At 44.3% G+C, this 13,961-nt stretch overlaps 1 protein-coding gene across 1 annotated transcript in view; it reads left to right on the top strand.

The window, feature by feature from the left end:
* The window catches only part of RERGL (RERG like), a 206,659-nt gene that overhangs the window by 153,562 nt on the left and 39,136 nt on the right, over positions 1-13,961 (top strand). Inside the window, exon 4 of the mRNA XM_069628393.1 lies at positions 1,899-2,047. Coding sequence (XP_069484494.1) covers positions 1,899-2,047 — 149 coding nt within the window. The remainder of the gene's footprint in view (positions 1-1,898; positions 2,048-13,961) is intronic.

The following is a 13,961-nucleotide window of genomic DNA, read 5'->3' on the forward strand; positions in this document are numbered from 1 at the left end:
TATTGCGTTCTTTGAGTTTCATAGGTGATTCTGTGAAATATTTTCTAAGTTTTAGTTTCCGACAAAATTTAAAAAGGTCTACTTGTGTTTGGAAGTAATCTGTCCTATTGGCTGGACAGAAATTCAGTCCTCTATTAAGTGCTGTCTTGAGAGATTCATCAATATTTAGATTGGAAAGGTTTAGGACTAGATTTCCTGGTTCCCTCTGGTTTCTCTGTTCCTGGATCTCGTTAGCATTCCTCTTTGTCCTATACCTGTGTTTATTCGATCCTCCTCTCTTTCCCCTCTTGGTTTTGTGGAACCTATTGTAGTATTTCCGCCTACGTTTTGATTTAGAGATGGTTTCGGGAACATTGTTCGTTGAGTATATGGTCGATTTGTTGATTTGTGTCTCCGAAATTCTTCCAAAAAGACGAGGGGCCTAGCAAGTCTTTTGATGTACTTGGTTTGGAACTACTTTCTTTTTCTGATTCGCTGTTCGTTTCAGTTTCTGACGATTCTGTTGGTGTGGTAATATTATCTGTACTTGTTTTTGTTTTAAATTTAGTGTTTCCTTTAGTGTCATATTTTCTCTGATAGGTGTAAATTCTGCCAATTTTGTAGTCTATTTGATCCCTTATGAAGGTTTTCTGTTTTTTGTTCTTGATCTCTTCAGTAAATTTGTTAAGATATTCATCTAGTATTTGGTAGTTTTTAAATGTCAGCTCTGGTAAATTCAATTTTTCTATTGTTTCTTTAAGTTCCTCGATTTCCTTTAATGTTTTTTCATGGATCAGGGCAGAATGATTAATAATCCTTATCATCAAACCTTTTGAGATTTCTGTTAAATAGTCCTCCCAGTCCTTTAGTGCTTCTGTGTCCTCTTCTTCAAATGATGGGAAGATGCAAACTCTTTATCCACGAGGTATCCTCCCTACCTCCATGTACATCTTCATTGTTTTAATCTCCCACCATTTGGACCGTTCTTTCTTTGATGCTGCTTCCAATCTTTCAAAAATATTTCTTAATGAAGTTGATGTTTGGGATGCCATTACTACTCCTGTTTGTCTATGCCTTAAGAAAAGCTCTTCAGCTTCTGCATCCCTTTTGTCGAATATGTCTGTCATTTTGAAGTTGTGCACAGGTTCTGCTCGAATGGAAGCCTTTAGATTTATATTTTTAAAAAAAACAGATGGTGCAGACCCTTGGCCATCTGAGAAAGGAACCAGAGAGGCACAAAGGCTTCGCTCTAGATAGGAACTCAAGCCGACATTGGCTGCAACATCTGTTTTTTTTAAAAAGGTTAGGGAATAATACATCTTGTGCAGTCTTTTCATTAAGAGCATTATGGTACAGAACTTCTAATTGTTAAGTTGCACGGAATCTCTCAAAGCAATAGTTGACAACTGCTCCCCAATTTGCACATATTTGCACTAACATCTACACCATGGTAACAATATAACAGAACTTTCACCATGAAGTAGTCCTTATTCATCATTGGCACTAAGGCCCATCTACATTCTCCTGTAGGAGCTGCGTCTAACTCTACCTAGAAAAATATTAAATGTTTTTTCTCTATAAATCATCTTCTATCTGCAATAAAATGGCATCAGTAATGGGATTAGTGTGCACATGCGCATATGCAACTGTCATTTGCACCCATGTAATTAAATTAGGAACAGTGAAAATAGATCATTTGTCTATGGCACAGGTGAAATTGTACTTTTTCAAACAGCTTTTGAGCAAATTGTATTCCTGCATGCACAAATATACTTAAATATGTGAACATAAATGTGTCATAGGAGGTGAAAAAGCATCAGAGAATTCACAAAACAATTGCCATTAACTTATAACTGACTATTATTAAAGTTAATGCATTATACTGTGTTAAATTAAATCTTAATGTGTTTCTGTTTTAGCCAAGCAAAGGGAAGCTATCATTCACCGATGAGCTACTCTGGCCAGATGGGTTTATTGTGGTGTATGATATCAGCGACAGGTCATCTTTCATCTATGCAAAGGCGCTGATTTACAGAGTGCGGGAATCACACCTAAGATCCTGCAGAAGGTAACAAGAAGTTGTGCTTTCAATACTTGCCCAAAACGTACATATCTTAACTAGAATGGTCTCTAAAATGCCTATTGAACGAAACACTTTCCTAATTATAGAAAAGTGGGTAAATAACAAAATGGGTATGGGCTGGTTTAACATACAGCATGATACCGACTCTTAGAGCCCAGTGTGGTTTTGAAGACTTGTGTGAACAGTTTTCATAAAAAGCTGATGATAATCTGAATACATTGCTTCGGAACTGCTGACCTCCACACGATGTAAACAACCACAGATTTGGGAAAGTACTGCCTCATATCCTCAAAGATATGCACTTGTTCATTGATTTTTCATAGCATGCCATGTGGCCATCCTAGCTCTATGGCACCCATTCCATGGGTAAATGGGATCTAGAGAATACACAAAGAGATCATTGCATGTATATATAGACACATATGAGTTCTGCTTTTATATTTGTAGTGTGATGGGGGTCAGGGACTTTACGGTGTCATGGCGTAACAGAGACTGCACCCAACCTTGGGCAGGAGGCTACCAGGGTTTTTACCAGAATCAGTCCTGCCCCAGATCCAGTGAGGGAGTTGGAAGGGCCTTCTCCTCTGTTCCCTCACCTCACTGTACCACGACTGCTACCCCTTGTACCATTTGCTTACCATCATCTTATCCCTTACCGCTTTGATGCTGGCTGTAGTTTCATTTTTGTTACATAACTTCAAGTAACAGCATGCCATGCAACTACTGGAAACCTTTGCAGACTGCAAAGAGAGAAACAGGAGGTCCATGCTCAAATTCAGAAACACCTGCATTCAATGAGCCACATGCTTAACCAACTCAGCAGCACTCATTGAGGTAAATGGAGACAACAACCCTGAACAAATTCTTTTTTTGATCAAACACTTTTATTGATTTTATTACATCATACAAGAAAAAACAGTGACCCTGAAGGGTCCAACCATCAATAATAACATAAACAGTAAAGAGTGTATGGTCCGTTTTACAACATCTTGAGGACACCTTGTCAGCGTTATGCACATTCTTGCTATGCCATCACATGCTGGCCGTCGGCCTAGTTCCTACAAAAGAATTTCATACTGCATTCTCCCACTTTTCCCAGATTTTCCCCGCTTTCCTAGGACATCCCCTGGCCGCATATACCCTTCGCTCCATCGCAATGCATGCTTCCACATCATTTAGCCACTGTGCGTGCACAGGGGTGACGCTCGAGCCCCACAGCCTGGCAATGTTGCGCTTAATCAGTGCCGTGGAGGTTGCAAATAATAGCCTATCGGAGCGAGACATTTCGCCCTCTTCCTCCACTCCCAACAACATCAGCTTTGGATCTCTGAGCACAGTTCGACCCAAAACCTTACTGAGTGTGTCACAGCAGTGCTGCCAGTATGTTGTGATGTGTGGGCAATCCCATATGATGTGAAAGAAGGTGTCCTCGTTTTGAAGGCATCGCAAGCAGTTTGGGTCTGTGGTCTTGCCCCATCTGTACAACGCTACCCGCGGGTAATATATTCTATGCAAGATTTTGAGTTGTACCAGGCGTAGCCTGGCCGAGATGGCCGTTTCTCTTGGGTGCATTAGGATCGTTATCCAATCTTCGGGCAGTATCGCTCCCACATCCCTCTCCCACTTAGATTTTAGGCTTGAAAGCTCCGGCGTGGCAAACGAGGTGAGGACATTGTACATTACTGAGGTAATTTTAACATCTATGCTCTCCAGAACCAGGTTTCTTTCTATGGGGGTGCAGTCCGCCATATCTCGTAGTGCAGGTAAATGCTGTTGTAAAGCATGACACAGTTGCACATGCCGATATCGGTCCGTGGCAGGCAGATTAAAATCCTCCACTAACCTCTCAAATGTCACCGGACTCCCCTCCCGGAACACATCTCCTACTTTGGAAATTCCCGCAGCCACCCAGTTCCGCCATTTTGGAAGTTTGCCCAGCTCCGGGATATTTTTGTTCGCCCACAGTGGCTGTACTGGTGTGGTTCTCCCCTCCCAGTGTATGTGCTTGTGTGCCTCTTCCCAGACTAGCGTTCGGTGATTAGCCATTGTTTTGTTACTATTGCTGTTAGTTTTCCGGTATAGGGATTCTAATGGGGTTGTGCTGGTCCCATCGAGAGTATCGAATTTTATGTGGGGTAGCGAGGGATCGCCGTGTAGGAGGTCGTTTATCACCGCCATTTGACTCGCCCAATAGTATGTCTGTATACGCGGCAATCCTATGCCTCCCTCCCAGATGGAGCGCTGCAGGATGTGGAGCGCCAGTCTTGGGTGCCCGTTATTCCACAGGAGTTTCCGAAGGATCCTGTCAATTCTGTGAAACTCTTGTCTGGGGATGTGTAGCGGGGCGTTTTGGAGTATGTACAGGAATCTAGGTAACGCCAACATCTTGAATAACGCTGCTCTCCCTAATAGGGTCAGTGGAAGGGCGTTCCAGTGTTTGACGTCGTCCGCAAAGCGATTAGTGACCGGGTGGAGATTCTTCTCTACATACTCGGCCAGATTCGTCGTTATCTGTACCCCTAGATAGCGGAATTGGTCAACTTCTATGCGAAATGGGCAGTCCCGTACTTCAGCGCTGTCCAACTCTCTCAGTGGGAATAGTGTGGACTTCGACCAGTTCACCTTCAACCCACTAAAGGATTCATAATCCTTCAATATACCAATCACCACTGGGCACGAGACCATGGGGTCCGCTAGATACAAAAGCAGATCATCCGCATACAGCGAGACCCTATCCTCCCAATTTTCTGTCCACCGGAAGCCCTTCCATAGTCGAGATTCACGTAATAGAATTGCTAGTGGCTCTATGGCCAGCGCAAAGAGCATTGCAGACAGGGGGCACCCCTGTCGTGTTCCCTTGCCCAGTCTGAACGGTTGCGAAGACCAACCATTTACTCTGGTCACAGCTTCAGGGGATTCGTATAGTAGTTGTACCCACCCCAGGAACTGGTCACCGAAGCCCATTCGGCGCATTATTTCCCACAATGCTGGCCAGTGTACCGAATCGAAAGCCTTTTCAAAATCTATTGCTAGCAGGGCTAGGGGGTCCCGCAATAGGGGGGATTTTTCAATCGCAGTGTGCAGTCGGTGGATATTCATACGCGTTGACCGCTGGGGCATAAAGCCACATTGGTCAGGGTGTATAAGTGATGAGATAACTTTCTGCAGGCGGATTGCCAACGCTTTCGCCAGGATTTTGGTCTCGGTATTAAGTAATGAGATGGGCCTGTATGAGCTACACCTCTCTGGTGGTTTATCTGATTTGGGGATCACCACTATAGTGGCCCTTCTTAGGTCCAGGGGAAGCTGCCCTTGCTCCCTCGAGTGAGTGTACATCTGCAAGAGATGCGGGATTAACAACCCTGAACAAATTCTTGACCAGATAGCGGCCGAAAGACAAATTGGATTCCATCGTCGAAAAGGGGGTGGGGCCAATAGGGGCTTATGAAGACTTGCCATTTAAAGAACCTTAAATAGGGAAAGAGCAGATACACATTGGCCCTTAGTTTCGGGTAAGATAGCGGACCAATGGATGGGGGAGGCGAGAAACAGGAAGATAGGGGTATAAAAGGGGAGTTAATGGAAGACAGGGTGAAAGGTGTCATGGTTAGGTCAGTTGGAGTGGAGGTGGAACAAGAGACCAGGCAAAGGATGGATGGTGGAGCAGAGAGAGGAGGAGCTTGTGGTGCTGCAGGAGATTGTGACATGTGAGGTGTTGCAATTAGGAAGTGGTACCAGAGAGTGTGTGTATGAGTGTCTAAAAGTGTAAGTAGGGTAGCAGGGACTGAGTGTATGTTGGGATTTAGGGTGGAGGGAGAGCGAGGAACAGAGAGAGTGGCCGAGGGTGAGAGTGAGGAACAGAGAGAGGGGCTGAGTGTGAGAGCAAGGAACAGAGAGAGGCAGCGAGGGACAGTGCAAGATATAAATGTATATTCAAGAAAAAAAAAACATTTGCAGGGACATTTAGGTGCAAACTTAATGCAACAAAAACCCTGAAATTCAGCTAAAGCTACCTTAACTCTGCACCCCCTGTTGCGCAGCCTATGACCACAATGATGACATCACATATGACATTGATGCCCACTGCCCAAATCCGAAATCCATGGTGAGTGGCCCGTTAGTGTTTTAAAATATACATTGGTCATGCCTAAAGGCCATGGCTAGTGGCTTGTTAGTGTTGTATAATATACAGTGGGCACTGCCGAAGGCCATAGCTAGTGGAGCATTAGTATTTTAAAATATACATTGGGCATGGCCAAAGGACGTAGCCTCTGGCCATGGTCAAAGGTCAGGGCTAGTGGTCCATTTATATGTTAAAATATACAGTGGGCCCAGCAGAAGGCCATATTCACTGGCGAAGGCCAAAGGTTATAGTTGGTGGCCTATTAGTGTTTTGAAATATACAGTGGGCACAACCGAAGGCAGTGGCCAGTGGTCATGACCGGAGCCCATGATTAGTAGCCCATTAATGTGTTCAAATATATTTGGTCATGCCCACTGACCATGGCTGAAGGTCATGCTTAGTGCTGGTTACTGTTGCAATGTAATTAGTGATATAATTAGTGATGTCATCTTTGATGTCATCATTGTGGTCATAGGTTGCATAACGGGGCATTAAGTGAAGGTGGCTTTAGCTGAATTTCAGGGGTTTTGTCGTGTTAAATTCTCACTTAACGTCCCTGCAACTAAAGTTTTTTTTCCTTGAATTTTAAGGGTTTTGTTATTCCGTAGATTTCTTCTGTGCCAATGGGCAGTAGCCACAGCCTTCAGCCGTGCCCACTATATATTTTAGAACACTACCAGACCACTAGCCATAATAATTGTAAACAATACAATGTACAAACAAACATATGGTCTACACAATGGCTTACCTACATTTCTTTCATATCAGCATCGTGTGAGACGTATGGCCATTTGTAGTGCCTTCATTGTGCTTCCCATTGGCCAGATGTTCACAGAAAAACACCATCACATGACCGGCAGGCTTCGGCTAGCACCCTTCTCAAAGGCCTACCTCTAAGGCTCCTGTCAGCTTCCCTGTCTGCTTTCTCAGGCTGCAAGAGATCTCTGCAATAGCCACACCCTCACTGAAGCTGCTACCCCTGGACTATTGGACTGCCATGACTCTCTCACCATATTCTTTTTGGGTTAGTTCCCTCCTTGATTTACCTGTAGTTCCTTCCCGGAGGGTACTCTAAACTCTCCCTGTTATGTACTCATTTGAAACTATATATATGCTCACCGCTCCTATCTGACTGCTACCATAAATTCCTTCATTACTGGTCTCCCATTTAACGTGTAAATCAAATTTAGCTGGATTTGTGCATTTAGGTGAAAGTCAAACTTAGCTGTATTTGTGCATTTAGGTGAAAGTCAAACTTAGCTGCATTTGTGCATTTAGGTGAAAGTCAAACTTAGCTGTATTTGTGCATTTAGGTGAAAGTCAAACTTAAGTGTATTTGTGCATTCTAACTTTAGCCATTGATTGTAACCTGCTAGCCCAGTGACTGCTCATTACTGCTTTACTTGTATACTCCTCCCTCTGCCTCCTCCCTTTACCACTCATGGCGCTTTCTGCATCTCCCATCTATTCCAACTGCTTCTCTATCAACTATCCTTCCCTTCTCACTAAGTCTGGAAAAAAGACATTTAAAAAGGATATCTTGGCCTCCAACCCTGGTCTCCCTATCGCTGATACCTATACCAGCGCCTCTTCCAGACAGACCCTCACTGACATCCTCTTTGTTGTTCCTTCACCGCATCTATGGACTCCACATATGATCTCTGTGCTTTGTCCTGTCTCCTCCTCTTCCATTAATGGTGGCACTCGCTGGGATGTCCTCATGGCTTCTTTCGACTCCTCCAGAGTCATCCTTAATGTGTACCTAAATGGCAATGTCATGGTCCAAGGTCCTCTTCGATAGGCGTTTCCCTCACCTCATCAACTTCCTCTCATCTCCTGCTGTCCCCTCCTCTCACTCCTTGGCTACCTTGACCACTTCTTACTCCTCCTCTGTCACTCTTCAGGCTACCTCTACCACTCCACATGGCGTACCTCAGATTTGTACCCCTCCCCGGAAGATCTTTAAGGCTGGCAACCTTCTTCATCTTGCCACTCTCAACTCCCGCTCTGCTGTCAAACACTCCTCTGACATCTGCCATCTGCTTGAAGAACTGGACCTTGTTGTCCTCGGTCTTACAGAGACATGGTTCACGGCCAGTTCTGTCACAAGCTTTGGCACTCTACTACCTGATGGCTACTAGATCCTCTCTGCACCCAGATCATCTCGACCTGGAGGGGGCGTAGCCCTGATCTTTCCTGGATGGATTCCTGCCACTATCATTCCCACTCAGCTTTACTCCTCTTTTGAAAGCCTTGTCTGCAGGCTCTCAATCTTTCCTTGCCACTCGCTTACTGTTGCTACTCTCTACCGGCCCCCTGGTAATATCACGTCTTTTCTCTCTGAGTGGGCTGACCTCTTCTCCTCCCTCCTGGCCTCAACCTCTCAACTCCTCCTCCTTGGTGACCTCAACATCCACCTCGGTTCTCTGTGTCCCTCATCCCTGCTCTTTCGCAACTTTTGTGATTCCCTCTCCCTCTCTATCTTCCCCTCTGGCCCGACGCACTCTGCAGGTCACACACTTGATGTCTTGATCTCCCCTGGCCTACCCCTCTCTATCCCTCTGACCACTCCTCTCTCCTGGAGTGACCACTGCCTTCTCTCATGCCATCTCTCACTCTCTTCCCCCCAAGCCATCCCCACCCCAACACTGCCACTTACTTTCTCGGATATCCGACCAATGAAGCCTGTGTCGGATATCCGACCAATGAAGCCTGTGTCTGCAGAGGCTTTCGCTGCCACCTTCTCTCCTCCTCCTCCTCCTCCTCTGGCTGACTCACATCCCGACACAACCCTGTCCCTTCTCTACTCTTCTATCTCTGACACTCTTGATGCTCTTGCCCCTGTCATGAGGATCCACTTGAAGTCCAAAGCCAAGTACAATTCCTGGTATGATTCCGACCTACCTACACTTAAACGTAAGTGTAGGGCGGCTGAGAGGAAATGGAGGGCTCCCTGCTCATCCTCTGACAAACTGGCCTGTCATCTGCTCCAAAGGCAATACCGACTCTATGTCCGCACAAAAAAGAGAGCCCACATTCAAGCCCGCGTCTCTGCGGCATCTAACAACTCTGCTGAACTCTTTAAGATCTGCAAGGAGCTTGCCAACCCTGCAGCAGTCTCCACCCCTCCTCTTGCCTCCCAGGCTCTCTGCAATGCCCTTGCCTCACACTTTATCTCAAAAACCCAGGACATCCTGTCCACCCTCTCCTCCCCTGCCCCCCTATTCCCTCTCAGTCTGTGCTTGTAGACCCCCCTTTAACCACCCCCCCACCGTCCTCTTCCTTTCCTATTTTCTCCCCTGACGAGGTTACTAGACAAGTCCGATCTATGAAAGCCTCGTCAAAACAGGTTCATCCCTGCTCCTCTAAAACCATCAAGGACCACATTGACACCCTCGCTCCGGCCCTGGCTGATTTTTGCAACAACTCCTTTGCCTCAGGATCCTTCCCATACCCTCTGACGCACTCCCTTGTGCATCCTCTTCTCAAGAAACCCACAGCTGACCCTTCCTGTCCGTCTACCTATCACCCAATTTCCATTACCCCCTTTCTAGAGAAACTCCTTGAAAAGCTGGCAATCTCTCAGTTTACCCTTCATTCAGATTCCGTTGGCTGTCTCCGTGACCAACAGTCTGGCTTCAGAGCTGCCAGAAGCACAGAAACTGCTCTTCTGAACATCCGTGAAGATCTGCTCTCCAACCTGGACTCTAACATTCCCTCTGTCCTCATCCTTCTTGATCTCTCTTCTGCCTTCAACACGGTCAACCACACCATCCTGCTCAACCGTGTCCGTGATAACCTGGGTGTCATTGATCAGGCTCTGGCCTGGCTGACCTCTTTCCTCTCTGATCGACCCTCCCAGGTCCAATTGGGGTCGTTCCTATCATCGCTCTTCAACAAATACCTGGCAACTCTCGGCCACTGCATTGCCATTTTCTGCTCAAATTTCCAGTGCTACACTGATGAAACTCAACTCATTCTCCGGCTGCCCTCCGCCAACCTCCTCTTCCTCTCTCATCTCTGACTGCCTAACTGCCATTCAGGATAGGTGTGCCGCCAATGATCTTTGTCTGAATGCCATCAAGACCCAGATCCTCCTCATTGGCACACCATCTCCATCCTTTTCCCTTACTCTCTGGCCGGCCTCCCTTGGCCCTCCTCCCACCCCTACCTGTGAGGCTAAGAACCACGGGGTCATCTTTGATTCCGCACTTTCCCTTTCCGCCCATATCTCTGAGGTCTCTAAAAAAGACAAATTTCCTACTGCACCTCCTCAGAGGTACTCTGCCTTTCCTCTCCTTCCCTCAGAAGCTCACTGTCTCCCAAGCTCTGGTTCTCTCTAAGTTGGACTACTGTAACAGCCTCTTTCTAAATCTACCTGCCTCTACTCTCCGACCTCTGCAACTTATCCAGAACAGGACTGCAAGACTTGTCCTTGGCCTCAAGCCCTGGGATTGTATCTCTCTAGCTCTGAAATCTCTCCATTGGCTCCAGGTGGATGCAAGGATTAAATTCAAAACCTTCTGCATTGTCCACAAGGCTTTCTGGGGCCTGGGTCCAAAATGCCTTCAGCTATCCCTCCGCAAATACCTCCCCTCTCGAGCTCTTCACTCCTCTGCCTCTAACTCCCTCCGGGTCAGTCGTTTTTCAAAGAAACGAGCTGGGGGTAGATCTCTATCTTCGGCTGGGGCCTCCCTTTGGAACAGCCTCCCTGCCACTCTAAAACTTGAGGAGAACCAACTCCGGTTCTGGAAGCACCTCAAGACCTTCCAATTGGCTTCTGCCTTCGCTCCCACCCTGCCACCCTCCTGTACTGCCTCCTGGCCACCCCTTGCACTGGGGACTGTATCTGTACCCATAAAGCCCCCACCCCCAGTTTCTCCTTTTTCTGCACTTATCAGACTTACTCAGTCTGCTGCCTAAAACACAGCACTTGCCACTTGCTTGGCTGCACTACCACTGTTTATTGCCTCCATTTTCTTTTAAATTTATGTTTATTATTTATCTGCTCTCCTCTGCTCTGCACTTTCCACTCTCCCCCTTCCATGCACTTTTCCCCCTTTTTTCTTTCCCATGCACTTGCGCGTTCTCAATGTCACTGGGCCTAGTAAGATTGTTGTTCTCCCAAGTTCCCCTCCCTTGCCTAGTCGCGCTCTGAAACACCTCTGTACGAGCATGATACAAATAAAATATTATATCATATCATAGCATATCATATCTCATCTTGTTTGTTCAGTCTCTATAACATCTCTGAAAGACAATGCAATACATATTTCACAATAGAAATGTAAAGAAGAGTAGTGACTTTTTTTCTCAAAATAGTATTGTATGAATACTAAATGTATTCCTAGTACTCAACCAATTTAGGCTGTACAAATGAATCATGTTGTAGAGAAAAAACTTCACATTGGAGAGATAAACACCTCTATTAACTTATCTAAAATGTCCACAAATAAATGTGTACACACAAATTAAATTCTATCTGACTTTGTACAAACATCTCTATATGACAGACTTACTGAGGATGTTAACATTCCAATAACTGCACATTCTATGGCTATATTGGCCATGAAAAACATGGCCCACAAATTACAAGTCTAATGAAAGGGAAGATCCTAACTTCAGTTCATTCTACTTTTTCCAGCAGCAAAGTAGTGCACATAATGTATAACAATTAATATTACCATGCCACCCCAAAGGCTAATATCTTTATCCAAGGGTGAAGGTAGCTATAGAAATGGAAACAGACATTTCGTTATACCTTTTCATAATACCTCCAGTTCAATTCTTTAAGCAATGAAAATGAAAACTATGTACCGATATTTAAAAATAGTGGAGATTAAGATAATTACACTTGGAATGGGTGGGGCTGTAGAGGCTGCTTTAGGGTCAAGGGTTAATAAAACATGATAAACAATACTGCATGCGTACAACAGCTACATGAAGAATTTAGGTAACTATAAAAATAAATAACCACATACATAAAACCAATGTTTCATTTCTGTGCAATCTTGTTTTTATTTTAAATGATATGAAATGTACAGAGCTGTTTATGCAACCTTAACCAGGAATCTGGGACATATAACCTAACTATGGCTTCAGTTTTACAAATAGAAATAGGAAGACATGCTTTGTGCAATTATTTTGAGCGTACATCTTTTTAATGTCTAGTCGTACCATTATTTGAAATAATAGGTAGACAATAAAAAGTTCCCTGTGTGTAAATACATCAACACTTACTACATGCTAAACTAAGAATCATAGACATGTCATTTCAATACTTCCTGTAAAATCTGTGTGTGTCCTGGTTTAGGCCATTTAAACACATAAGAAGTTAATAATGACATTTCATAATCTACACTTCACCTTTGCCATTTTTTACAAATGTGTATTGTTATTTAATACTTCCATTTGCACACAAGCTTGTGTTCAGTATGGAATCCCTTTTTTTTCTATTAAACCGAAGTTCACTTTCAAAAATTCTAATTATCTCTAAATTGTCATTAGAATACTTCTTTTCAATTCTGTGTGAGCCCTTTTTCTTGGCCATCTACGCACATAAGAAGTTAATAATAATTTTATTTAATCTACTCTATACAAATTGATATTTCTTTAAACATATTTTTCTCGTATTTTGTTTTTAAAGTCCACACTGCAATAACAGAACACATTCCCAGACTTTTGTAGGAACTACCACACTTGAAATAGATGTACTCAAAGAATCCACCAACTTTTACTTAAAGCAGTGTGTTTTGCTTTTTAATTTAATTACATCTTGTAAAGTGTGTCGTGTCCTTATTTTAACCACCTACACACATAAGACGTAAAAGACAATGGCCCTCATTACGAGTCACCCAGTCTGGAAAAAATTGGCGGTAACAACGGTTACTGGCAAATTTCCCTGACCGGGTCACTCCATGTCTGCCGATAGGGGCAATGAATTAGAGGCAGGCCTGACCTGCCCGTAGTTCAGGCCTGTAGGATTGTTTGGTGTGTTTTTGGAGTACAGCGCCACTACACAGGATCAATGTATAGCATTTTTTTCATGCAGCACCACTGCATGGGTTTGGTGCATTGCTATAATGTGGTACAGCAAGACATGTGTTATTGAGCATTTTTTTTTATGCAGCGCCACTGCATGGGTTTGATGCAATTGCTTCAAGCTATGTGTTGCCAGTGCAACATATGGATATGTAAATGAAGACAGGCTACACAGGTTAAAAACAAACCATTTTCTCATTTAAAAGCGCATTTTATTTTTCATATTCAAAATGCACACAATTTTGTTTTTTTTTCTTTTCATCTGAAATGCCTATGTTGCAAGAGACACATTTGAAGATTAATGAACTAATATAATTAACCGTACTAACATGATTCTAACTTCTTAATAATATAATGTGTTCTCCACTGCAAAATGAGGCAGACTGAAACTCATTTCAGACTGTGTGCAGATTTTTTTTTTCTTCTTGCTTCTCTGTGCTCTGTCCACAGTATTTTCAGGAAGCAAGGATTTGAATAGCAGGAAATCAGTTTTGTTACAGTTGCGACTGTAAAAGTGAGTCATTGTGTAAAGAAGGAGGATAGGACATGATGGATTTCTATTGGGTGCACGTCACACTGGGGGCTGAAATGAGAGGTTTCCTGTAGAATCTCGGGGAGGGAGAAAGGCAGACGACATCTTGACACAGCTCGGAGAAGGACTGGGTTGATAACTGGGGATGCCTGATTCCTAAAGCAGATTCAATACTGCTACAGAGACTGGGATTTCCAGTCAAT

Source organism: Ambystoma mexicanum, chromosome 12 (assembly GCF_040938575.1).
Source record: "Ambystoma mexicanum isolate Mex_15411 chromosome 12, UKY_AmexF1_1, whole genome shotgun sequence".
NCBI classification, from domain to species: domain Eukaryota; kingdom Metazoa; phylum Chordata; class Amphibia; order Caudata; family Ambystomatidae; genus Ambystoma; species Ambystoma mexicanum.